Here is a 24,800-nt window from a genome sequence, read left to right as displayed (position 1 = left end):
ACATTAAACAACGACAAAGAAAACATAGGGGAGCTTTCCAGACAGAGCCAAAGGTAGCCACATACTGTAAAACTGTTCTAAAAAGCTACATTTCTTCCCAAAGCAACTGTTAAAAATAAAAAGCAATGCAATTTCTGGGCTTCCACATACCTCACTATCAAATTCACAAATATTTTGTATTACTGTTAATAATACATGACAACTGTTTTCACTGATTTGTAAAACAGCTCTGTACAAAGATGAACCTTTAGGAGCTAATGTAATTAGCTTGAAAACTGCTACACTGAAGCAGATATATTTATATGCGAAAGCTTGCAAATACGAGTCCCTCACCATTCTCTAATTCCTAGTATTTATAGACTCATGTAAGAAAGAATAAGCATAATTTTAAGGGAAAACAATATGGTAATAAAACAATGATAAAATGTAGAAAACAGGGGCACCTGGGTGGCTCAGTCATTTAAATGTCTGCCTTCTGCTCAGGTCATGATTTCGGGGTTCTGGGATTGGGCTCCCTGCTCAGCGGGGAGTCTGCTTCTCCCTCTCCCTCAGCCCCTGCATGCACTCTCTCTCTCAAATGAATAAAATCTTTAAAAAATGTAGAAAACAAAGAAAACGTTAAGACTGTATTATAGCTTGGAAGACAATTTAGGGATATATAATTTGATAGTTCAAGCAAAGATATGTCAAACACATTGCCTTACTTGATATCTTAATAAATCTAGGCACCAGATTCAATTTTTTAAAACTTAAATCATTCCTGAGAAATAAAACCAGATTCTCATACTCAAAAAATAATAAGTAGATATCATCATGAGTTCTGTAGTTCTATAAAGATTCTCTAATTCATCAGAAAAATGTTTCTGATATACTAAGAGAAAAAAGTGATATAAAATTTTATACATACACATATGATAGGATTAAAATTATGTACTTTTACAAACCAGACATGGCTATGTAGAGTAGAAAAAGGGGTTAGAAGGTAAAACAACAAACTATTCATAACAAATTTTTTTAGGAGGGTAGAAGTAAGAGTGATTTTTCTTATAGATTGTTAATGCTTACACTAATAAATATTACTTTATAGCTCAAAAATAACAATTTAATACTTTTGGAAGTTAACGTAATCAATTGTAGAGAAAAGCTGTAAGAAGAAAAAAATGTCACAACGTACTTTCTACACCTACTGCAACAGTGGTTCTCAGTCACAGCGTTGTGGTGGATAATAAGTTGTTTGTTCTAATAATTGTATTAGAGCAAAATAAAAGCTGTCCCCAGGAGACATTCTTAGCCACCACATTCAACATTGTCATCACTGAGGGGTGGGGTGAGAGAACGAGTAGCGTGCCCTTTCGTTCATGCTGAGACCTGTGTGGTGTGTCTCGAGTAGGAGCCCGTCCTCTGCAAGCAAGTGCTACAGCAGGTGTGTTGTGACAGAAACAAATTTGAGACCCCTCTATCATAGGCCCATGAGAAAGGTGAGCAACTGCTTTTCCTACTTACTTTCCCATTGCTGACAATACCTATTTCTCCAGGACGCAATTTAAGTACATCTTGACAGAACAGCTGATGAGTTCGGAAAATATTCACTCCAACAGTATTATATTTTTTCTCAAAAGCATTCTTATCCATCCCCTACAGCATAAATTAAGACGGATGAAATCAGTAAGAGAAAATATGTTAAATTATTTTCTTAACAAAGCCTGCTTTAACATATTAATGCAAAATTTGAAATTATTCTAAATTATTTTAAAAAGTACTATTTTCTTCTGAAACATTTAAAAAAAGAATATTTCTTTGCCAAGTCAATTACAATAGTTGTAAATCTTGTTACAAGCAGATATCATATGCCATCCATTCTTTCAAAATTTCAGGTGATTATTGATTAGTAATATGCAAGGGGGTATCAATGTAAATAAAATTCAACATTAAAGAAATGAAACAAAATGTTTATTAAATTCTGAACTCAATACCCCCATTTGGTATACTCAGTAAAAACAACTGTCTAAAATAGAAATACCTTATCTCACCTCATTATACCAATCTCACAAAACCAATTTAGTAATAATGCATTTTATTTCTGAAATACAGAAATAATCCTTGGTTAAAGTAAAAAATATACGGACATTCACAGAAAATAAACCACGAGTAGGTTCCTCACATCTTCGCGCTAGAACACCCTTCTCCATATCAGTACTTATCAAACTTCAATGTGCCACCACCTGGAGCATCGTTAAAATGTAGTTTCTACTTCAGAAGATCCAGGGTGGGGGCCTTCAATTTTGAATTTCTAACAGGTTCTTGGGTGTTCCCATGATGGAAGGAATGTTCCACTGCACTGTTCAATATGGCAGCCACAGCCACGGATGGTCACTGAGCACTTAACATGCGGCTAGTATGACTGGGGCACAGAATTAAATTAAATTAAATTTTATTTCAAAAAATTTATTATGTTCAATTAGCCAGCGTATAGTACATTAGTTTTTGATGTAGTGTTCAACGATTCATTAGTTGCATATAACACCCAGTGCTCATCACCACACATGCCAGAATTTAAATTTTAACCTAATTTTAAGTTTTAAAGAGCCACATTTAGCTAGTGGATACAGTAGTGGACAGTGCAGCCTTAGATCCTGCTTACTTCCAAACTCTCATCTCAATCATCCCGTCTCTGACCACAAGCTCCTGAATTTCCAGCTCATGCAACCTAGTGTCACCAGACCAACCATTATTCAACCCCTGCAGTTCTCAGCCCCTACCACTTATTTACTGTCCATCATACCTCCCATAATATTCCTCCTATCCGAGCTACACCCCAAAGTCCTTTACTACAACAAAAACCTTCCATGCTTAGCTCCCTCGAATGCTTCCTTAAATTCATATTCACCCGGCAAATCCCCAACTCTATTAAAACACAACTCTGCTTCCTCTGCAACTAGAACCAAACTGTTAATACAGCTAGAGAAAAACATGCAACTAATACTGACCTCACTTTCATTTTAAGGTCATTAACTTCAAATGGGCCCTCAGAAACCTTCCCATGCTAATTTATTTAATTCACTTGCTCACTCTCAGAATAACAGAAAGGGATGTGGCATTTTCTCCTCTTTCCTCAAACCTCTAATAATGCCTACTGTCATTCTAATACTTGGCATTGACCAGAATTTCTTCTGAAAATGAATATAATTAGAAGTACTTCATCCTGCTAAATCTACCCTTCTGCAACCATGCCCATACATTCTGCCTTCCTTCTGGTTAAAACAGATGAACAGTTTCTCTTCTTAAGACCAACAGTTAACATCTGTCCATTGGATCCTGGCACCTCTTACTACTCAAGAACTTTGCTCCTAACTCTGTTCCCCTCTCTATCATCCTTTCTCATTGTTTGGATGGACTGTGTCCGTTAGCATACAAAACAGTGACATCTCCCAAATTTAGAAATCCTTGACCTCAGGTCCTGTTCCAGATACAAAATATTTCTCTGTTCATGGTAAAATAAAGTTTCTTAAAAGAGGTACCTATACTCACTATCTCTATTTGCTGATTTCCCATTCTCTTTTCAATCTAGTTTACTTTTATACCTACTACTCCACTGAAACAATTCTCACCAATGACCACCTTAACAAGTAAATGGTCAATTATGAAGCCTAATTTTAGGAACATCTGGCATAGTTGATCATTCTCTCCTTGAAATACTTTCTCCAACTGACCTCCAGGATACCATACTCTGCTGGTTATCTTCCTAACTTGTTGGCTGCTCCATCTGTCTCCTTTACTGGATCATCCTCTCGCATACTTCTATATGTTGGAACATTCCAGGGCTCTGTTTTCAGCCTCTCTTCTCTCACCCAACTCACTCCTGAGGTATCTCATCCAGTTTCTTGGCTTTAAATTATATATAATGTTGGTAACTCTCAAAGTGTCTGACTCTAAAAATACCCCAACAACCCTCTATTGATTTCTACACTCATTAACTCAATTGTCAACCCAGCATCTCCACTTGAATGTCCAACAGGAATCTCCAACATGTACAGACTTAACTCTTAATCCTTTATGTGTCGAGATTTCTTCTCATCTAGACTTCCCCATCTCAAAAAGACACCATCATCAATTCAAGCCACTCAAGCTAAAATTTAAGGATATTACCTTTTATGTCACATAGGACCGATCAGCTAATCCTGTTGACCAGAGTTGTAACAAATATTATGTGCCAACCACCTCACTATCTCTACCACCAGTACCTAGTCCAGGACACCATTATTTCTTGCCTGGATTACTGCAATAGCATTCTAATTGTTCATCCTATTTCCACTCTTGTCTGGCAACTACCAGATCTTCACATGGCATCCAGAGTCATCTTTGTAAAGATTATTCACTTCTTCAAGATTTCTCAATGGTTTCCCATTATACTCAGGAAAGACTTCAGGTCCTTACTATGGCCTATAGGTGCTTGAAATATCTGGGTTCTGTTCCCGACCTCATCTCCTGGTACTCTCCACATCATGGTCTTTATTTTGCTCACAATGACCTTCTGCCTATACCTCAAACCTGGAAAGCTAATCTGTGTGGTAGTCCTTTAGACTTACTGTGTTCCTGAATCTGGTACATTCTTCTTGAAGATTTTCCATGGCTTGATTTCTCATTTCAGACCTCGGCTTAAAGGTAAACTCTAGAGATGTCTTCCCTGACCACTCCAGCTAAAAGATCATCCCTCAAACTATCTACCCTATTCTTTCTTTATATTGTTCCGGTACCATTCAGTTCTTCTGTCTCTCCTACTACCATGTAAGCTCCACATGGACTCAATGTATCTGCCTTGTTCACAAGACTATCCCCACTGTCTCGCAATCAGAAAATACTTTTGAAAGGATTAATGAATCTTCCTTCTTGAGGATCATCTTCCATCTTTAGAATTTCCCTCATACTACACCCCTTCAGGGAAATACCTGAGTATTACTTACATAATCCTTTAATTCTCATTCTTCATTTAAGTACGCCTTAACCAGAATGCCATCAACTTCAAGTGTCACAAAGTAGTAGCAGAAATATTTGGCTTGCTAAATGCCTTGATGCAAAGTCATATCATTTAATATTTACCGTTTCCCGTTTGAAGGAATGTTTCTTATGCCCAATTGATTATACTTATTTATTGATATTTTTTCAGTAACATGGTAACACTTGCTTATACTTCCTAAATATGCAGAGGATACTTATTATTCCAAACAAATAGTTACTGACCTCAGTAAGGAATGTTTTAATTTTTTCTCCGGAGTAAATAGCTGTAGCAGTTTCTTCCTTTGCCAGTTTCCTGAGAAAGTTTCTCAAAAAGCTGTTTTTCTGTGTAAGAAAAGCTGCCAAAACTCCTCTAGAAATAGCTGTGTTCTCTTCATTTATTTTTGATGTAGGATTATAAATAACCCCCAACCGACTATGAACACTTGTTTTCTGCAAAACACATTTATAGGTGAAAAAGATCAGTATCTTACATATCTTTGTACAGCTGAACTTTTTTCTTTCGCATCGAGTTTGTTCGGTTTGCCACACAGCGTCTTTCTATGTGGACTGTACTGAACACGCACCTACTGACAGCCTAAAAACAGCCACTGTAGTAACTCCAAGTGCTTCACCTCTTTGTAGACAGTGTTTTATAACGCAACTTCGTTTAACCTCTTCTTGTGTGTGAAATAACACATAAAATACACAAAACATAACTGTAGAACTCAATGAAATTAGCCCATAAAACTATAACCCAGGTGGAGAAACAGAGCACTGTTGGCAACCCAAAGTCATCTCTTGTATACCCTGCCTCTTACTACATCTACCCACTTTTCTAGAAACAACCACTACCCTGTTATTCATTGGTTGTACCATTCTTACTTCTTTCTGGTGTATCACCTAAGTTTCATCATTAAACATTTAATCTATTTTGAACTTCATATAAATATAATCCTACAGCATGTATTCTTTCTTGCTCTGTTTCCACTTAACCTATCGGTTGTGAGATTTATCAACAATGTTTTGTGTGGCTGCAGTTACTTTATTTTTTAGGACTGTACCGAATTCCATGGTATGAAGATAATCTATTTTATCCATTCTACTGAAGCTGGGCATTTGAATTTTGTTTCATTTTGGTATTCTACAAGCAGAGCACCAGCCATGAAGTCTTCTTGCCGGAACATGTTGAAACTGAATCTGATTAAGCTTCAGACATAACTTCCAGTACAGAGGAGATATAAGGGCTAAAGAACAAGTTCAAAATACTATAAGAACAAAAAATTAATGAAATTCAGAATGTGGGATTTTTCTACAAAGCAACCAGTTTGGTCTCTTTAAAAAATCACCAGACAAAATGTGGATGTGACTGTTCTACAATGAAAGAAACTAATGAAATTTAACAGTGAAATGCACTATAGGAAACAAGTTTGGATCTTGGTTCGAAAAAAGACATCTTTGTGGGAACAATTTAATGAAGACTTAGTACTAACAATGTGAGAGTGGTACTGCAATTACATAGAAGAATATCCTAATTCTTGGAAAATGCATGTGAAGTATTAAGGGATGATATATGCTGATTTCTACAACTTACTTTAAAATGATCTAGACCATTCCTGCCCTTCCTCCCCCACAGATAATTAAACCAAATATGGTAAAATGTTAACAATTATAGAATCTAGGTGTTAGGTATGTAAGTGTTCATTACATCAGTCTTTTGAACTTTGTATAGCTTTGAAAAGAAAACATGGTCTCCAAAAAACAGACCCAGAGAGGCATAAGGAGAGGCCCCAGTAAGATAACGGCAGAAGTTAAAACTAAGCTGGCTAAAATGAAATATAAATGAGAGAGGCTCAAGATATAATACTGGAAAGAATAAAACTCAGAACTGATACCACAGATAATTCAATTAATGAACTAGATCAGGAGTCAGCAAATTACAGGCTGTGGGTGAAATCCCATCTGTATTTATATGCTCCTCCAGCCAAGAAAAAGTCAGGTGAAATGACAGAGCAGCCAGAGGTCTAACAGAGAGAATCAGAGAAAGAGACAGATGGAAAGAGCTGCCCTGGGATCACACTCATCCCTCAGGGTCTGGAAAACTGCATATATTCTACACTGGCCCCACTTAGGAAAATGAGAATGGGGCATAGGACACACTTGAAGGCATTCCCTGAATAAACACTGTTGAATAAAAAGCTACTTTGCTGGTGCTTGGGTGGCTCAGTCGGTTGAGTGTCTGCCTTAGGCTCAGGTCATGGTCCCCGGGTCCTGAGATAGAGTCCCGCATTGGGCTCCCTGCTCAGTGGGGAGTCTGCTTTTCCCTCTATCCTTCCCCCTGCTCATGATCTCTCTCTCAAGTAAATAAATAAAATCTTTAAAAAAAAAAAACCAAACTACTCTGACCAGGCAACTCCGAGGCAGACAGGTTTAAAAATAATATTAAATCCATTCTGGGCAGTCTGGAACACTTCATATGTCAAAGGTTGAACCTTCTCAGGAGTAATGAGAAAGGGAAATTCCAAGACACTTTCCCATAGGTGAATGTGGGGCAAAATCATAAAATCCCTGAACTGGGAAAGTAGCCTTTCAGTCAAGTACACATCCAACAGTAAAGGGTGAACATCTAACCACTTATGGGGACTTAAGCACAAACTTTGAGTGGTAATTGGCTTTTGCTGACTCAGAGGCAGTCTCTAGGAAACCAAGATAAAATATAAAAACAAGGGAAAAAGTCTAAGCAGGAACATCAGAGATAAACAATGAGAGGGAAACAGACTACTGAGTTAGTTCAGTCACATCACTAAACAAATAAACAAATGACCAAACAAACAATGGGTAACCCTGGGGATGAGGTGGTTATGGTATCCAAATGTGCCACTATGTATTATCTAAAATGTTTGGTTTTTAATAAAAAAATTATGAGACATGCAGTGAAACAGAAGAGTATGATTTATGCAAAGGAAAAATACCAAGCATTAGAAACTATCTTTGAAGTAGATAGTTGACTTAACAGACATCGAAATATGTTCAAAGAACTAAAGGGAACCATGTTTAAAGAATTAAAGGAAAGTATGGTAAAAACAAGTTATTACACTGAGAATAATAACAAAGAGATAGAAATTATAAAAAAAGAACCAAATGGAAACTCTGGAGTTGAAAAGTACAATAACTGAAATGAAAAATTCACTCAGAGGGGTTCAATAGATTTGAGTGGGCAGAAGGAAGAATTGCTGAGTTTAAAGATAAATCCAAAGAACTATATATATATATATATATATATATATATATATATATATATATATATATATATATATATATTCTAAAAAATAGAATATAAAAAGAATGAACAAAAATGAATAGATCCACAGAGAAATGTGGGGACACCATTAAACATACCAATATGTGCCTAATGGGAGAGCCATATACATTGTAACTACTGGGAAAAGGCAGTCTGTCAGCCTCACAAAGAACATGCTACCAGAAATTCTTGAGAAGAAGGAGAAAGAAGAAGTGACAGACTCTATAGATCCCAAACACCCCTTTCTGGAATGTACTCGTCTGCAGGCCACTTAGAGAACCCAGAATGTGTTCTGAGATCATCTAACATGACATGAAAACTGTCCTAGCTAATGTTACGTTTTGTTTAAAATGTATTAACTATTTTTGAGCACCTCCAAGATGGCCCCCAATGACCCCTACTTCTTTGTACTCACGCTTTGTACGCACTCACCTGAGCCACTCCTGAATTCTTAAACCCCAGACACTGGGAAAAATAAATGTTTGTTGTTGTTGTTGTTTTTTTAAATCTAATTGTTTTGGATATACACAGGGAAATTTAAATGTGGAGTGAGAGTTACATTTTTTTTTTTTAAGATTTTATTTATTTATTTGACAGAGATAGAGACAGCAAGAGAGGGAACACAGCAGGGGAGTAGGAGAGGAAGAAGCAGGCTCCCAGTGGAGGAGCCCGATGTGGGACTCGATCCCAGAACGCCGGGATCACGCCCTGAGCCGAAGGCAGACGCTTAACGACTGCGCCACCCAGGCGCCCCATGTTTGTTGTTTTAAGCCATTAAGTTATGGGGTAATTTGTAATCAGCAATAGATTTACACTTAGCTAATACAAAACAATTTCATAAAATATTTTGGTTTATGTTTCTTAGGTGTTTTTAATCTAGACAGACTTTCATGCTCCCTTAGAAAGAGAGAAGGTGGGGCGCCTGGGTGGCTCAGTCGTTAAGCATCTGCCTTCGGCCCAAGGCGTGATCCCAGGGTCCTGGGATCAAGCCCACATCGGGCTCCCTTCTCCGCTGGGAGCCTGCTTCTTCCTCTCCCACTTCCCCCGCTTGTGTTCCCTCTCTCGCTGGCTGTCTCTCTGTCAAATAAATAAATAAAATCTTAACCAAAAAAAAAAAAAAAAAAGAGAGAGAGAGAGAGGTTAGAAAAGAGTTTTTTGCTTTTTGTTTATTTTTCTTAGAATGTGGGAGAATCTTAAGTAGGCTCCACACCCAGCACAGAGCCTGATGCAGGACTCAATCTCACGACCCTGATATCATGACCTAAGCTGAAATCAAGAGTAAGAGGCTTAACTGACTGAGCCACACAGGTGCCCCTGGGACAGTATTTTTAAATAAATATAGAAAGATATCCTATTGGGGCGCCTGGGTGGCACAGCGGTTAAGCGTCTGCCTTTGGCTCAGGGCGTGATCCTGGCGTTATGGGATCGAGCCCCACATCAGGCTCCTCTGCTATGAGCCTGCTTCTTCCTCTCCCACTCCCCCTGCTTGTGTTCCCTCTCTCGCTGGCTGTCTCTATCTCTGTCAAATAAATAAATAAAATCTTTAAAGAAAAAAAAAGGTATCCTATTGAAATATATTGGTTTGTAATTCTCTAATAACAAAAAAATTAAGGTTGATTTAAGGCTTAAAATATTCTTCAGTGAGATAAATTTGTTTTTTCTTAAATAATCAGAGAAATAAAGTGCTGCCTGATAATATGACGAAAAATTGCTATTATGAAGTGTTGTTGGTAGAAAGCAGATCTGGGGTCATCCATGTAATGGTGGGTCTAGAACCATTCACTCTGTTTTAATAGCCTATTTACAACCGCTAAGTCTTAGTTTGGGCTGCTACAACAAAGTAACCATAAACAGGGTGGCAACTGAACTGAAATTTATTTCCCACAGTTCTGGAAACTGGAAACCTGAGATCAGAGTGCTAGCCTGGTCAGGTTCTGGTAAGGACCCTCTTCTGGGTTGCAGACTACTGATTTGTCCATCTACACATGATGGAAAGAGAGCGAGCAAGGCTCTCTGACCTCTTCTTACAAGGGCGCTAATCCCATTCATGAGGGCTCTACCTCATGACCTAATTATCTCCTCAAGGTCCCACCTCCAAATACTGTCACACTGCGGATTAGATTTGAACATAGGAATTTTGCGGTGCGGGGGAGTTCCTGTCTTAAGTTTCCTTAGCAACAACTTGAGGTACTTAAAATGTGAATATGGAGGGGAATGTTCTTCACTTGGCTTTCTCAAAATTAACAAATTAAAATTTTTGTAGTGAGAATAACCATTTGCAATGACATGGATGGAATTAGAGGGTATTATGCTAAGCGAAATAAGTCAATCAGAGAAAGACAATTATCATATGATGTCACTGACATGTGGAATTTGAGAAACAAGGCAGAGGATCATAGGGGAAGGGAAAAAAATGAAACAAGATGAAACCAGAGAGGGAGACAAACCATAAGAGACTCTTAATCTCAGGAAACAAACTGAGGGTTGCTGGAGTGGAGGGGGTGGGAGGGATGGGGTGGCTGGGGGATGGACACTGGGGAGAGTATGTGTTGTGGTGAGCGCTGTGTATTGTGTAAGACTGACGAATCACAGACCTGTACCCCTGAAACAAATAATACATTATATGTTAATAAAAAATTTAAAAATTTAAAAAAAGAATATCTAAATACTCACCATGAACTTTAATGCATTCAACAGTAGTTTTCGCCCAGATGGTTTGTCAAAATCAGCAATAATCCAGAGAGTAACTGAAGAAATTACATCATCCTCTGAAAGTTTCAAATAGTTTAGTTAAACTACCTTTTTTAAAAATCAAACTAAAAGCAGGGGACATTTCCAGTTAATGACATACATTAAAAAGTATTAAAATATTAAACTTAATTTTTTAAAAATAAGCAAATACTGCTAAAGATTATATACTCACACATATATACTCACATGCATATAAAAATACTAGAAGAGTGTTCTATAAGCTTATAGAAACTCAGATACCAAAAAGAAAGAATAGTTCCTTAGGGACATATCTGCGGAATACTTTTATTAGTAGACAAAAATTGTATTATGCTTATTATGTTTTCAGTGTTGGTGAGCAAAACTGTTCTTCCAGCTACAGCTACATTTTTTTAAATTGATACTTATACCCCACTATGTAAAACTAGATACAGCAAAGTGTATCTAAGTGATATTAAAAACAGCAATATTTCATTAGCTTACAAATTCATTTACTTCAAACGTCTGGCTATCATTAACTTGCTTTAATCCACATCACCTTGTGCCATCAACAGCAATACAATTCTTTTTTTCAGAAAAATTTGAAATCCACACAGAGAAACAATTTTTAATTCTGAAGTCAATTAAATGGGTTTAATTTCACCGAGGCTCAGCATCTATCACCTGAAATAATACTTGTCTAGCCATTATTAAAAACTATAGAAAAATCAGTCCCTCAGATCACATGACCTACTTAAAACAAGTGCAAAAAATCTGTTATATCAAAAACTTATTCCTGAATAGATGTGAGGCTACAGTTACTACCAGACTCAGTAATATCTAACTACACAAAAACTGTAACAAAGAGAAGGCTAACATTGAGTCCAAATTGAAGCAACTTAAGGGTAAGGCAGAGTGGTACATTCTTTTCAAAGAAGAAAGGTAAAGAATTCTAATGCCTTCTAATGCCCCAGTACTTTTCTGTGTCTACAGTGCGCAGAGTTACACGTATGGGTGTGGTCAGTACAGGGGCAGAGGCCAGATCCTGGAGGCGCTCAACATCTGGATTTTATCTTGTGAGTGATAGAGTGTGACTAAACAAGTCATCTGCTATTCAAAACCATGCATTATTTTACCATCATAGTAAACTGAGAAATATCTCAGAAGTGCTAAGAAAATTTCTCACAACTCCATTATTTCTTTACACATTTATGTAACTGTAAGAAAGAGGAAAGTAGGTGTTTCTCAGTTAATTTTCTTTTGAATTGTTAGAGATTTAACCAAAGGGCATTAATTATAGGCTACCTTACCCTGATGTCCAGAGACAATTTTCAAAATACACCACAGAACCTGATAGATTTCTCCTATTTTTTTATTCCCTGTTTCTGTTTCCTTTTCTCTTCATTAAACATAGTCAGGACCTTACTCTGCCGTAACACAGAACTGCATTATATTTTTTCATTTGTTGGACTTCTTGGAGACAGACCACTTCACGAACATCAAATCAAGGATCTGTTAGAAAATAATTCTGCGGCCATCGGGTCCAAACTTGACTCCAAAGCACTCTAAAAAACTGGTGGGTGGCCTCTGCTTAAAACTCACATACAAAAATATATCCCTTACTACAGAGTTCATCCTGTCTTGAGATCACTCTCATTGTTAGATAACTGCTTTATACACCAAGGTAAAAAGCAGCCTTCTCTTATCTTACTTGTATTGGCTCTCATTTTTCTCTCTAGAGCAAAGATGGTCAAACAAAACAAAATGAAACAAAACCAACCAAATTCTACCTCTATGTGAATAGGTCACTGTAGTCTATAACAAACGTGTGGCCCCACTGCAGACTCCCCTGTCCAGGCTAAATCTGTATTTCCAAGTACCTTCCTTTATCAGTCTCCTCTCCTTTATTATAATCCTCAACGCAAGCAAAACTCCAGATGTTGTTTAATCACAGTAGGGAACTACTCTCCTGTGATCTGGGAATTATACTCTTCTTCATGCAGTATAAAGTATCAGTTTACACAGTCCGAAAAAGGTTTTACCACTTTCTTGAAAAGGTGAAAAATGGAATAGCTTGCTTTGAGAAAAGGCAAAAAACCATGATGAACCCCTGTGCATATAGGATTCAGTAGGGTCGAAGGCAGTGTCTCAGCTCAATGCTTATATCCTAACAAACTACAGACTCTCTTGAAAACCAGACCCCTAGTCAAATAGCAACATACATATTCATTATTCAACCACCTTACTAAAATTACAATGTTTGCTACTTTAAGAATAAAGTCAGGAAAATAAAGTATGCTTATTACCTTCTTGGGTTAAATAATACATATTCTTTGCTATTACGGCACTCTTATCTTGTGAATCCAAGAAAAAGAACGTAGAGAAATCTTCAACATCAGCAGTTACTGAAAATTTTCATATTAAATGTTAAATGACCAATTACTAAAACATTCACAACTCAATAAGCATTTGTAGAAAGTATATGGAAGGATTATTTTACCTGATGTGGATATTAAATTAAGGTACTGCCATTTTGTGTGCAAAACCAAAGGATTTACACGGGGTACAACATTATTCTTTTCCATAAGGAAATCAATTACATTTGTTCGATCATTTAATGTGCCCTATGAGAACAAAAATATTACTTGGGAAATATAGGCAATTTATATACATATGTTTTAAAGTTTCTCACAGAATACACTTAACTACTTCATCTACAATAAATAAATGTAGGCAATTAGGATTCATACAATAAATTTTACAACAAATTTGCCTGTAAAAATTTGAATTTTCTTACCAGGTAAGCAATTTTTTGATATAACTATGCACAAGTAAACTTAAATTAACTAATTACTACTTTTAAATTCACTACTAAGTGATCAGGATGGAAATTCTCGCCATGAAAAGATGTTTTAATACAAAACATCATTTTCAAAACATCATTTATCACGTATTTTCCCATAAATGCTTACCTACCATGAAAACTTCCCTCTGTAAATTTATGGTGGCATCCATCATTCTGTGAAGAACATTTGTTTCCAGCTCTTCAGAATTCAGCTGTTCAAGCTTAAAGAGTTCTCCATTATAAAGGGCTTGAGGCAAAGGACCTAGGCCAGTCATCTCATAAAAGCTTGCTCCTTCCTGTGTAGTTCAGAAATGCCAGAGTTAAACAGAATATGGCTGTCTGGAAAAGAAATGCATGTGAAAGACAAGGGACGGACACTGCCACATTTTTACATGCCATAGGAAAAAATGTGAACTTTGCTAATTCCACATGTCCTTTCCGAACATTTTTTAAAGGAAAATAATTTACCCACATAGAGCAACAATCAGGAAGCTTTTTCTGTGAAGGGCCAGCTAGTACCCATCTCGGGCTCTGTGGGCCCTCCGGGCTCTGTCTCAACTACACCTCTGATGCCGTCGTCCAGCCGTGACACCCAACACCCGGATGCGTGCCCGTGGCTAGGTCCTGAGAAAACTGTGTGTGTAAAGGCAGGCAGCGGGTGGGCAGCATCTGCTGACCCTTGTACAGAGCATAACATTTTTTAAAAAATATCATTTACCCGTATCAGAGAGTCATTGACCCCTGCATTCATTTGTTTAATAAGCATCTACTGAAGTCATGCCATCAGCATTAGGCTAGATGCTGTGACTAGAGCTGAAAGTCCTCCCTCAAGCGGTTCACACAGACACAAAACAGGTTCTCTGGGAGCCAGGAAGAAGAGTCTAGCCAAGCTTGAGTAAGGAGAGGAAGGGGTCAGAGAAGCCCTTGGAGGGAGTGGCACGGAAAGTCTTAAAGAATGAGTAAACATTTGCCATGAAGATAAAGTAGAAAAAGACATTCCGTGTGAAGCAAGACAGCATAGCAAGGAACGGAGGGGAAGAGAGAATTCAGCGTGTTTAGGTAATGGCCAGTACTTTTCTGTGTCTACAGTGGGCAGAGTTACACGTACGGGTGTGGTCAGTACAGGGGCAGAGGCCAGATCCTGGAGGCGCTCAACATCTGGATTTTATCTTGTGAGTGAGAGTGTGTGACTAAACAAGTCATTTGCTATTCAACACCATGCATTATTGTAATTATTACTGCCAACACTCCCACAATTACTCTGTGAAGTACTACCATTACCTACATTTCACAGATGACATATGACCTCCAGTGCCACCCAGCTACTGCATTTAATTTTAATTTTTCATGTTTTTATTTAAATTAACAGCTGTAATATTAGTTTCTGGTGTAGAATTTAGTGATTCATCACTTATACACAACACCCAGTGCTCATTACAAGTGCCCTCTTTAATATCCATCCCCCACTGAACCCACCCCCCCCACCCCCCCACCCCCGGTCCACCTTCCCTCCAGCAGCCCTCAGTTTGTTCTGTTGAGAATCTGTTTCCTGGTTTGCCTCTCTTTTCTACTCCCCTCCCCATGTTCATCTGTTCTGTTTCTTAAATTCCACATGAGTGAAATCATAGGGTATTTGTCTTTCTCTGACTTATTTCACTTAGCATGATACACTCTAGCTTCATCCACGTCGTTGCAAATGCAACATTTCATTCTTTTATTATAGCTGAGTAATATTCCATTGCACTTATATATACCACATCTTCAGTCAATGAACATTGGGGCTCTTTCCATTGTGGATAAGGCTGCTATAAACATCGGGGTGCATGTATCCCTTCTAATCAGTATTTTTGTATCCTTTGGGTAAATAGCGTAATTGCTGGGCGTACGGTAGTTCTATTTTTAACTTCTTGAGGAATCTCCATACTGGTTTCCAGAGTGGCTGCACTTGTTTACACTCCCACTGACAGCATAAGAGGGTTCCCCTTTCTCCGCACCCTCGCCAACACCTGTCTTTTCTCCTTGTGTTGCTACTGCATTTTAGAAACAAGATTTGGGGGCGCCTGGGTGGCACAGCGGTTAAGCGTCTGCCTTCGGCTCAGGGCGTGGTCCTGGCGTTATGGGATCGAGTCCCACATCAGGCTCCTCTGCTATGAGCCTGCTTCTTCCTCTCCCACTCCCCCTGCTTGTGTTCCCTCTCTCGCTGGCTGTCTCTATCTCTGTCGAATAAATAAATAAAATCTTTAAAAAAAAAAAAAAAGAAACAAGATTTGTACTTAGAGCTCTCTGACCAAGAGTCTGAACTCTTAATCACTATATTTTCTCTGCATTCACTGGACTATATTATTTCTGCATTTGTTGGACTATATTATCTCTGCATTTATTGGACACTTACAGTATATTAGGCTTATGAATGCATATAAATAAAATGCAAATTCTATCCTAAGGGAACTTACAGTGGACCAGAGACGGCTACATTAAAAACAAGTGTGAACATGGCATCCAGGGCTACCAAGGACCGCATGGTCAGTTCCATCTAGGAAGAGGGTAAATAATGTTAAGTAATATGATCAGATTTGCCTCTTTAAAAAAAGACCACAGTGGCAACAGTGAGAAGGAAGGGCATGGGAGAGCGTTCCCTGGGAATGTTGGTCAAGGACTCCTGCACTAGCGTGGGAAAGAAACAGCAAGAGCCAAACAGAAATTCATGGTAATGCGCAAGGGGAGATCTGAAACATTCAGCTGGCAGGACGGACAGAACATAACAACGTACTGTTTGGGATGGTATGAGAGAAGCAGTAGGTTAGGATGACCATTACGCTTCCAGCATCGGTGGCCAGGGTAAATGACGATGCTACCCTCCAGCGTAGGACATAAAGAAGAAAATAACATTTGGGGTCCGAAGGAAGATGATGGGCTTGGTTTTGGATTCTTTTAAGATTGGGCAAGCCCCAGATAGCTGCACACATGGGTATGGACCCAAGAAAGAGGTCTCTGCTAGAAATACAGGCCCTCTTCCGATTTACTCTGTGATTTCTAATTAGGCAACCTGTCCATTCCAAAAGCTTTAATTACCACAAATAAGCCAATGACACTGAATTCTATAATTTTAGCCTGTTAGACTGAGTTCCTAAACAGGGGCTTAATACCTAATCTAACTGCAGCTTCACTCTCCCTCAGAAATGTAGTCTTAACCCATTAGTCAGAAAATTTTCCATCAGATCAGTACCAATGAGTCTGCCACATGGGCCCTCTCCATCCCTCAAAGATGAGGTAGTCTGCTTGGTAAGACCCTTGCTTTTCCCCTAAGGGAAAGCCACCTTACTGAAACAATCCCTTTCCTTTGCTAATAACATTCCTGCCCCACCCTCCTTCTGTAAAACCTTCCACTTGGCTTAGCTCCTCAGGGCATCCCTCTATTTGCTAGACGGGATGCCGTCCTAGTCATGAATCATTTTAAAACGTCAGTTGGATCTTTAAAACTTACTCGGTTGAATTTTTGTTATTGAATAGATTTGGTGGCAGCGACAGGATCCAAAGTGAACTTGCGGCAGCATTTGGGGACACAAGAAACACAGATATGATGCCTGCAAACTCTTTGATTTCACGCTCTTTCTTGCCATTTCTAAGAGCTGCAGGGCAGTTTCTGTCGGTTCTCTCTTCTGAGCTACAGATAACCCCATACACTTTTACCCTCCAACACTCGCTTCAAAATAACGGACAATGCCCTTTCAAAATAAAGCAGGTCGTGGTCTCTTCACTGCTTAATATCTTCAGACTTTTTACTGCTGCCAAGGTCTTTCACTGTTCCGAGTTCAATTTAATACTGTTCACTGTGCAAGCTGGTCCCCTACTTCTCCAGCTCACCCTGTGACCTTCCCTCCACGACACAAACACAACAGCTGACTGCTATATCCATACAGCGGCGACGCCAGCTTCTCACACCTCCTCACAGCCCAGGACCTCCTGACAGTTTTCTCTGGGAGGTTAATCTCCTGTCACTTTCTTGTTTTCTTGCATCCAGCTCTTCCTCCTACTCCAGGACTCAGCTTACCATCCCCAATTCAGAGACGAATTCTCATGTCCATCCCCAGAGCATTCCTCCCTCCTTCTATGTGCTGTGTGGCTGGTGGGCCCCTTCTCTCCAGCCAACACTCGTGTCCGTCTATCTCAGGGATTTCATTATGTTATTTCTCTGATGCTTTCCTTCCCTTTGTTTTCTCTGTTATTTCTGAGTCTTCAGAAGTGAGCCTCTACTTATTTACCATTTATTCTAATTTTCATTTCTTTGAATTTGTCTCTCTGTTCTATTACATTTTTTTTTACTAAAATTCTTCAAGAGATCTTCCTTGTGCTCTATTCTTTTACCTACTGTACTTAGAACATTACAAGTACTCAATAAATAAATATCTCTTGAAAGGACAGATGTTTAGATGGAGAGAGAAAATTACAGGAACATGAGTTTAGAGAATGAGGGCCTATACTCGTTTATTTTCTTTGTGATGGAGGTGTCAGAATGATTTTCTAGGAGTGAAGAACAAGGTGGAAAAGGGGCTTAAGGGACTGATGAATGTCTAGAATAATGCTTGGGAGGGGCAGGGATCGGGGAGGGGGAGACCAAGCATGAGTCTGGCCTAAATCAGAGTCTGGCCTAAATCAGAGTCTAACACAGAATCTAACACAGAGTCTGGCCTAAATCAGAGGTGGGACAGATTTGGGAAAAATGGGCCAACAGGAGACTGAAGCTGCAGTCCATCGTTACAGGACAGCCACAGGGAAGGAGAGCGGTGAATTGAGAGCAGTAAGAGAAGCCTGTACTCACACTAAAAAAAAAAAAAAAAAAAAAAAGGAACAATATTTCTGAGGAGTGTTCGGTGTCCTTAATCTTGACAAAAATTCTTAACATTTGTAACTTTAGGAGACAATGATTGTGGATACCTTAAAATAATAACACCAGAAAAATATTCATTTCACTACTGAACTTTTTAACAGTAAAAGTGGGTTTCTGATTAAATGTGGTAGATTTATCCACACAAGCTCATCTCTTCTCTCCTCACACATTTTCTTAAAGTGAGAATATAATAATAGAAAATATGAGCCCACAAGGATGAAGAAAAACAGGAGAAAAGATAAAAAGCAGGTAAGCAAAGTAAAAAGGGAAGTCACATCTGTGCAGAGAGAAGAGAACGTGAACATTTTTCAGCATCCTTGGAGACACTCGGTGCCCGGGACTGGAGGATGAGAGCAGGGTGTGGACATGGCTGAGAGTCTGTGCACAGGGCAGCTGCCTCTCAAGGCCCCCCTCTCAACCTGCAAAGCCACACTGTGCTGCTTTTCTTAATCTCTGGTGAAATTGAATCACAAAGGCTAGCCTGGGTGAGGGCAGGCAGAGAAAGGGGATGGAGACCAGGTGGAGATTAAAGGAGAGTGCCCATCCTTCACTCCCAGGCCACGACCACATCCTGTTCCTGCACATATCCTGCGCTCTCACCTCTGACTCATGCACCCCCTTGTCTGCCACATGTACTCCTTCTAAGAGCAAAATAAAGAATTCTTAGTTGAAGAATCTGCTTTAATTGGGAAAGTCAGCTCTGCTCCCTGAGTAAGGCTCACCAACTCAGGAGAACCATGTATTTGTCATCAGCTTTTTAGGGTTTCATACTTATGTGTGAAAAGTAACCAGATATCATAAGACATTTGACAGATGCTTCAAACACAAAAGAAAAAAATCAAAATGAATGAGAAAAGGGAAGCTGTAGACGTCAGAGGTAACGCAGAGAGCAGAACAACACATCACAAAATTAACACTCTTAGATTAAAAAATATATATCGTGTCCGTGAAAGAAAAACTGAATGCTATAAAACAGGTATAGGATATAAGAAAGATCTCCAGAAAGTTTTTAAAAATTGAACGAAAAGGACAAAGGAATGTAAAAAGGAGAGAAAGCAAATAGAGACTCAACTGAGAAGATTCAGAAAGGACAGAGAAAATGAACGAAAGTATTAGAGAAATACAGAAATTCCCAGAATTGATGGACACAAATCTCCAGTAGAAGGAGCTCACCAAATACCCAATACACTGAATGAAGGAGGATCAATACAGACACACTGTCAGGAAATTTCCAAACACCAGGGAGAAAAAGATTCTAAAAGCTTTCAATCTGCATAAATACACAATTAAATACAGCAGAAAGACAGAGGAATTAAAATTAGAATGATATCACTGGTCTTCGTAGCCTATTAGGAGATAGACAGTAAAGACAGCCTCCAAAACCTGGAAGAAAAAGGATCATCCAGTCCAACTACCTATAAGATGGCAATGTAGATTTTTAAATTTTTAACCATAAAAGAGTTAAAATAATTTTTCTATCATGTTTACTTGGGAGAGAAGCAAAATCAGAAATAAATCAGGAATAGGAAAGGCACAGTGCTCACAAAACCCAAGATCAAGCAGAGACTTGTAAAATGAAGTGGCAAAGGCAGACCCGAAAGGAAGCTGTATTCAGGTCCAGAGCATGACAAGTTCACTTTAGAGAAAGGGTAGGCATTCTAGGGCCTGCTGTGCACGAGGAAGGTGATGGTTCGTTAACTGCTGTGTTGATCTGTAAGAAAATTTCTGGACAGGTTATCTGACCTATCTATTGACTATCTGGATACATTTGCAATAAGAAGAGTACGATGGAAAGTGGGTAAAAAAAAAAAAAAGGAGTAATTCTTAAAGTTAAAAAAAAGTTGCTAAAAAATGGAAAGATAATCACATAGTATTTGATTTACTAAGTAAGGAATACTTAAAAAGTCACACACACTAAATATTCACTTAACCAAAATGTGTTAAAAATAGACCTGATAATCAGCTGGTTTGTACTGGACAGGCTTTACCACTTAACGTATTGAAATATATCTGTACCAGTTGGTAAACAGCTGCTGTCCTGGGATGGTGATCGCCCCTGAGAAGCACCCTGACCTCTTTCCCAGACCCTCCATGTCAACACGATTCCGCCACTATAGGGTGACGGTCAGCACGAGGGCATAAAGACTCCACTCCAGCTCTGGGATCTGCTTCTGGTTGACTCTGACTGGCTGCTTTCGAAGCCACAACAGTTTTTAAATATTTTAAGTAACGCCCCTGGACACGGAGACACCAAGTGAGGGTAGGGAGGCAGAAGAGAGCTCAAGCCCCAGTTACTGTAACAGGAACTCAGCAAATATACCTAAAACTTAAGACGTGCAAACACAAAACTGGAGGGATACAAAAGAAGAAGATTCCCTTTCTTGAAGTAGTTATAGTCCAGTTGGAAATGACATTTATATCCACATGTGGTATGCATAAAAAAGCCAATTAATGAGAATCAATAATATTGGGTTGTGAATACCAATATTTAAGGATAACATGGTGTTATTCGGATGACATTTTTATGGCATCTGATAATACGTAGTACGTTTTGGCTGTATAATATCTCAAATTCATTCGTATCGCAGCAGATATTGCTGTTATGTTTACCTACAATAGACATGAATAAATGAATCCATTTCTTTTCACATACAAGTTAGATTTTGAATAGATTTTGGATAATATTTTAAACTTTTTAATCAATATATTGCAATGAAATAAACAGCTTGAATATTTCTTACCAGGTGCTCTTAGGAACATATTTTATTTTAATGCACTTAACAGCCTCAGGTACAAAGGTGTTATAAAAAGCTTTAAATACTATAATTGACTTGAACCAGAAAAGGGTTCTTAAGAAACAAAGCATACACACTTAGTAAAAAAAAAAAATCAGTAAGTAGTTTCAGACTCATTTTAAAAAAGGGCAAATCAATCAGAAAAAAATGTTTACTCTTGCATAAGAAGTGATTCTTAGTATCACCATTATGCATCTATCAGCCATGCTTAATACATTCTTGCACAAGTCAGTCCCTAAGGAAGGTAAGGTCTGAATAGAAATTGTGCTCTATCAGTGAGTAGCAAACAGAAGAGCCCACTTCTATTAAAAAAAGAAGAAAGAAAAAGAAAAGCACAGCACGTAAGGTCTAAGTACGGAATTACTTCCAGGACTCCTATCATTACCACTTACCATCAGCTGATATTAAAACCCAAACAGTGCAACCTTTTGCTTTCAACCTGTGCAAACAGGATCCTTAACATATAAAAACTCACTGCTATTCTATTGCATGAGTTTACATAATCACTACAGGAAATTTGTGTTCCTTCTCCCCATAAGAGTACCTAAAGAGTACTTACAAAAAAATAATTTTCTTTCTACATTTCCTTAGTCCATGATAATTTTATTAAAAGAGATGCCTCCGTGCAACTTTGGCCCTAAAAGAAAGTTCTTCTTGGTGGTGTTTTAGTTTTAGTTATATGAAAATATAGTAATGAAAAGTATCAATGAAACTCGTTCTCAGTTTAGAAATTATCATTTGGAAAACCATTCTTACATGACTGAAAACAACCCCTAATTCCTACCACACTGGCTTCCTGGCCTCGCTTCCGTTTCTAAGCAGCCTGCTCGCGCCCCAGTGGTCTTCTCACGGGCCACTCTTTGGGCCTCTTATGCCAATGCCACATCCAGCTTCTAACATCTCAACCTCACAGCACTTTATCCAGCTACCTTCCTTCATTCATATGCCTGGTATTTTGGACTTTCTTTAAAAAGAAAGAGATTGGGGGGCACCTGGGTGGCTCAGTTGGTTAAGCGTCTGCTTCAGCTTGGGTCATGATCCCGGGGTCCTAAGAACGAGTCCTATATCAGGCTCCCTGCTCAGCGGGAGGCTGCTTCTCCCTCTCCCTCTGCCCCTCCCCCCAACTCGTGCACTCTCTCTCTCTCTCTCTCTCTCTCTCTCTATCTCAAATAAGTGAATAAAAACTTAAAAAAAAAAAAAAAGACTGATGCTCCTGTAAATTTATGGTAGGCAACTCCAGCAGGAATTGGGCATCATAGCTATTTTTAGATATGGCTTCACTGTATGCCGTTCCTAGCCCCCACAGCAGCAGCTTCTAAAACCTCACCGCTCTCGTGGAGTTCCGTCCTACCACACAACCCTCGCTCTCAGATGGCCTGGCCTCCTCGGTCATTTCATTCAGTAGATGTTTACTGACGACACACTCTGTTCCAGTCGCTGGGCACTGGGCCTGCAAGACCCAACAGGAGACATGTTCCCTGCTCCTAGGGAGGATGCAGTCCAGGGAGAAGGCAGGTAATGAACAGCCCCTGTAAGCAGCATTATGCAGGATGCAGTGTGGTTTCACATGTGACGTTAGCATGAGCAACTTAATCTCAGGTGGAGGGTCAGAAAAGGCTTCCCAGAAGTTCTTCCCAAAGTGTTATTTCCCCTCAAAGTAACATTGAAGCTGAGAGCTACAGAGAAGCACACACAGGCTAGTAGAGAAGGGAGGCAGGGTGCATGAACCAATGGTGGGAACAAGTGTGTGAAGGCCCTCTGGTGAGGAGGAGGAGCCCATTCAGGAACCTGAACAAGTCTGCCCCAGTGGCAAGAACAGAAGAGCAAGGAAAGAGTGGTGAGAGGTGAGACTAAGGAGTTAAACAGGGGCCCATTCAGGTGGGATATTACAACACCAACGATCCCGACCGTCAACTGTTAGCATGCAGACAGGACCAGATCTGCGGTCTAAAAACTCTTATAAAATGCAAGAACCCATCTAAAAAACCTGAGATCTGTATGGGCATGAGAAATTCAGCCCCAGTGATGCTCCATCTTCCCAAGTTTGGTTCTTGTCCTAGCATTTACCTAAAAAGCCAGCTTTCCATTTCTTCCTATGAAAGTATACATTACATTCTTTAAAATTCTACATTCAGGGCACCTGAGTGGCTCAATCGGTTAAGAATCTGCCTTCGGCTCAGGTCATGATCCCAGGGTCCTGAGATCGAGCCCTGCATGGGGCTCCCCGCTCAGCGGGGAATCTGCTTCTCCCTCTCCCTCTGACCCTCCTTCCCACTTGTGCTGTCTCAAAAAAAAAAAAAAAAAAAAAATCTACATTCATGTTTCCTACCCTGTAAATCCTGACAATTCTCTTTTCTTGTACTTTTCAAAAGGTCAATAATGGCAATTTGAGTACTCGTATACAACTTGCATCATTCAGAGGCGTTAAAATACCCTTCTTTCTGAGAGTCTAAAATCCGAATCATAAGTTAACTATATTGAGATCATCTATTCATGAGATTATAGTAAACGTGTCTTGGATCATATTTTTGAAAATTTCCATTTCAACTTACCTTTCTGTCATTATCATATTTAGAATGAATTCCCAAAATATCCCAAATATTAGCATCTGGAAATAGATTTAGGAGAACACTCTTCACATTGTCCACAGTGAGTATTTTGTCATTCTTCACTTTTTGGTACATCTGTAGAAATAAAGATCTTACAACTAATTTTCATCTTATGGCAATTAGTTTTTTTTCTTTCCCTGAGCATGCAGACAGATATAAAATAAAAACACACTTTATACTTTGTAAGTTCTAAGTATACCACATATGTGTGTGTGTGTGTGTGTGTGTGTGTATATATATATATACACATATACATACACACACGTCCCCTACCCACACAAATAAATCATTTTAACCACACAATATATCATCTCCAATAAAAATGGTTTTGTGAATATTCTACAGCTTTCAAAAATACAGTAACAAATGTATATTATGTTCCATTTTGCTCAAACTAGACACTGTGATTCTTAGTAAAATAATGGCTTATTTATTTTTTTTAAGATTTTATTTATTCACTTGAGAGAGAGAATGAGCACAAGCAGTGGGGAGAGGCAGAGGGAGAAGCAGGTTGCCCACTAAGCAGACAGTCTGATGTGGGCTCGATCCCAGGACTCTGGGATCATGACCTTATTTGAAAGCAGACTCTTAACCATCTCAGCCACTCAGGTGTCCTGGCTCCCTTTATTTAAAAAGGTATATATAAAATATATTTTTTAAA

The 24,800-nt window shown here is 38.9% G+C and overlaps 1 protein-coding gene across 4 annotated transcripts in view; it reads right to left on the bottom strand.

Moving 5' to 3' along the window:
* UGGT2 (UDP-glucose glycoprotein glucosyltransferase 2) overlaps positions 1-24,800 on the bottom strand; it is a 192,237-nt gene that overhangs the window by 81,575 nt on the left and 85,862 nt on the right. For 3 of the 4 annotated variants that reach the window (XM_026493491.4, XM_057307574.1, XM_057307558.1), the window contains exons 16-22: positions 24,083-24,214; positions 13,979-14,143; positions 13,503-13,626; positions 13,309-13,407; positions 10,967-11,061; positions 5,239-5,445; positions 1,504-1,635 (exon numbers count right to left, since the gene is read on the bottom strand). In XM_026493491.4, coding sequence (XP_026349276.3) covers positions 1,504-1,635; positions 5,239-5,445; positions 10,967-11,061; positions 13,309-13,407; positions 13,503-13,626; positions 13,979-14,143; positions 24,083-24,214 — 954 coding nt within the window. The remainder of the gene's footprint in view (positions 1-1,503; positions 1,636-5,238; positions 5,446-10,966; positions 11,062-13,308; positions 13,408-13,502; positions 13,627-13,978; positions 14,144-24,082; positions 24,215-24,800) is intronic. The other variant, XM_044381900.3, reaches the window with a different exon arrangement.

Source organism: Ursus arctos, unplaced genomic scaffold (genome assembly GCF_023065955.2).
Source record: "Ursus arctos isolate Adak ecotype North America unplaced genomic scaffold, UrsArc2.0 scaffold_10, whole genome shotgun sequence".
NCBI lineage: Eukaryota > Metazoa > Chordata > Mammalia > Carnivora > Ursidae > Ursus > Ursus arctos.
Note: the sequence above shows the minus strand (reverse complement) of the source record. Positions and strands in the feature narration are given on the sequence as shown.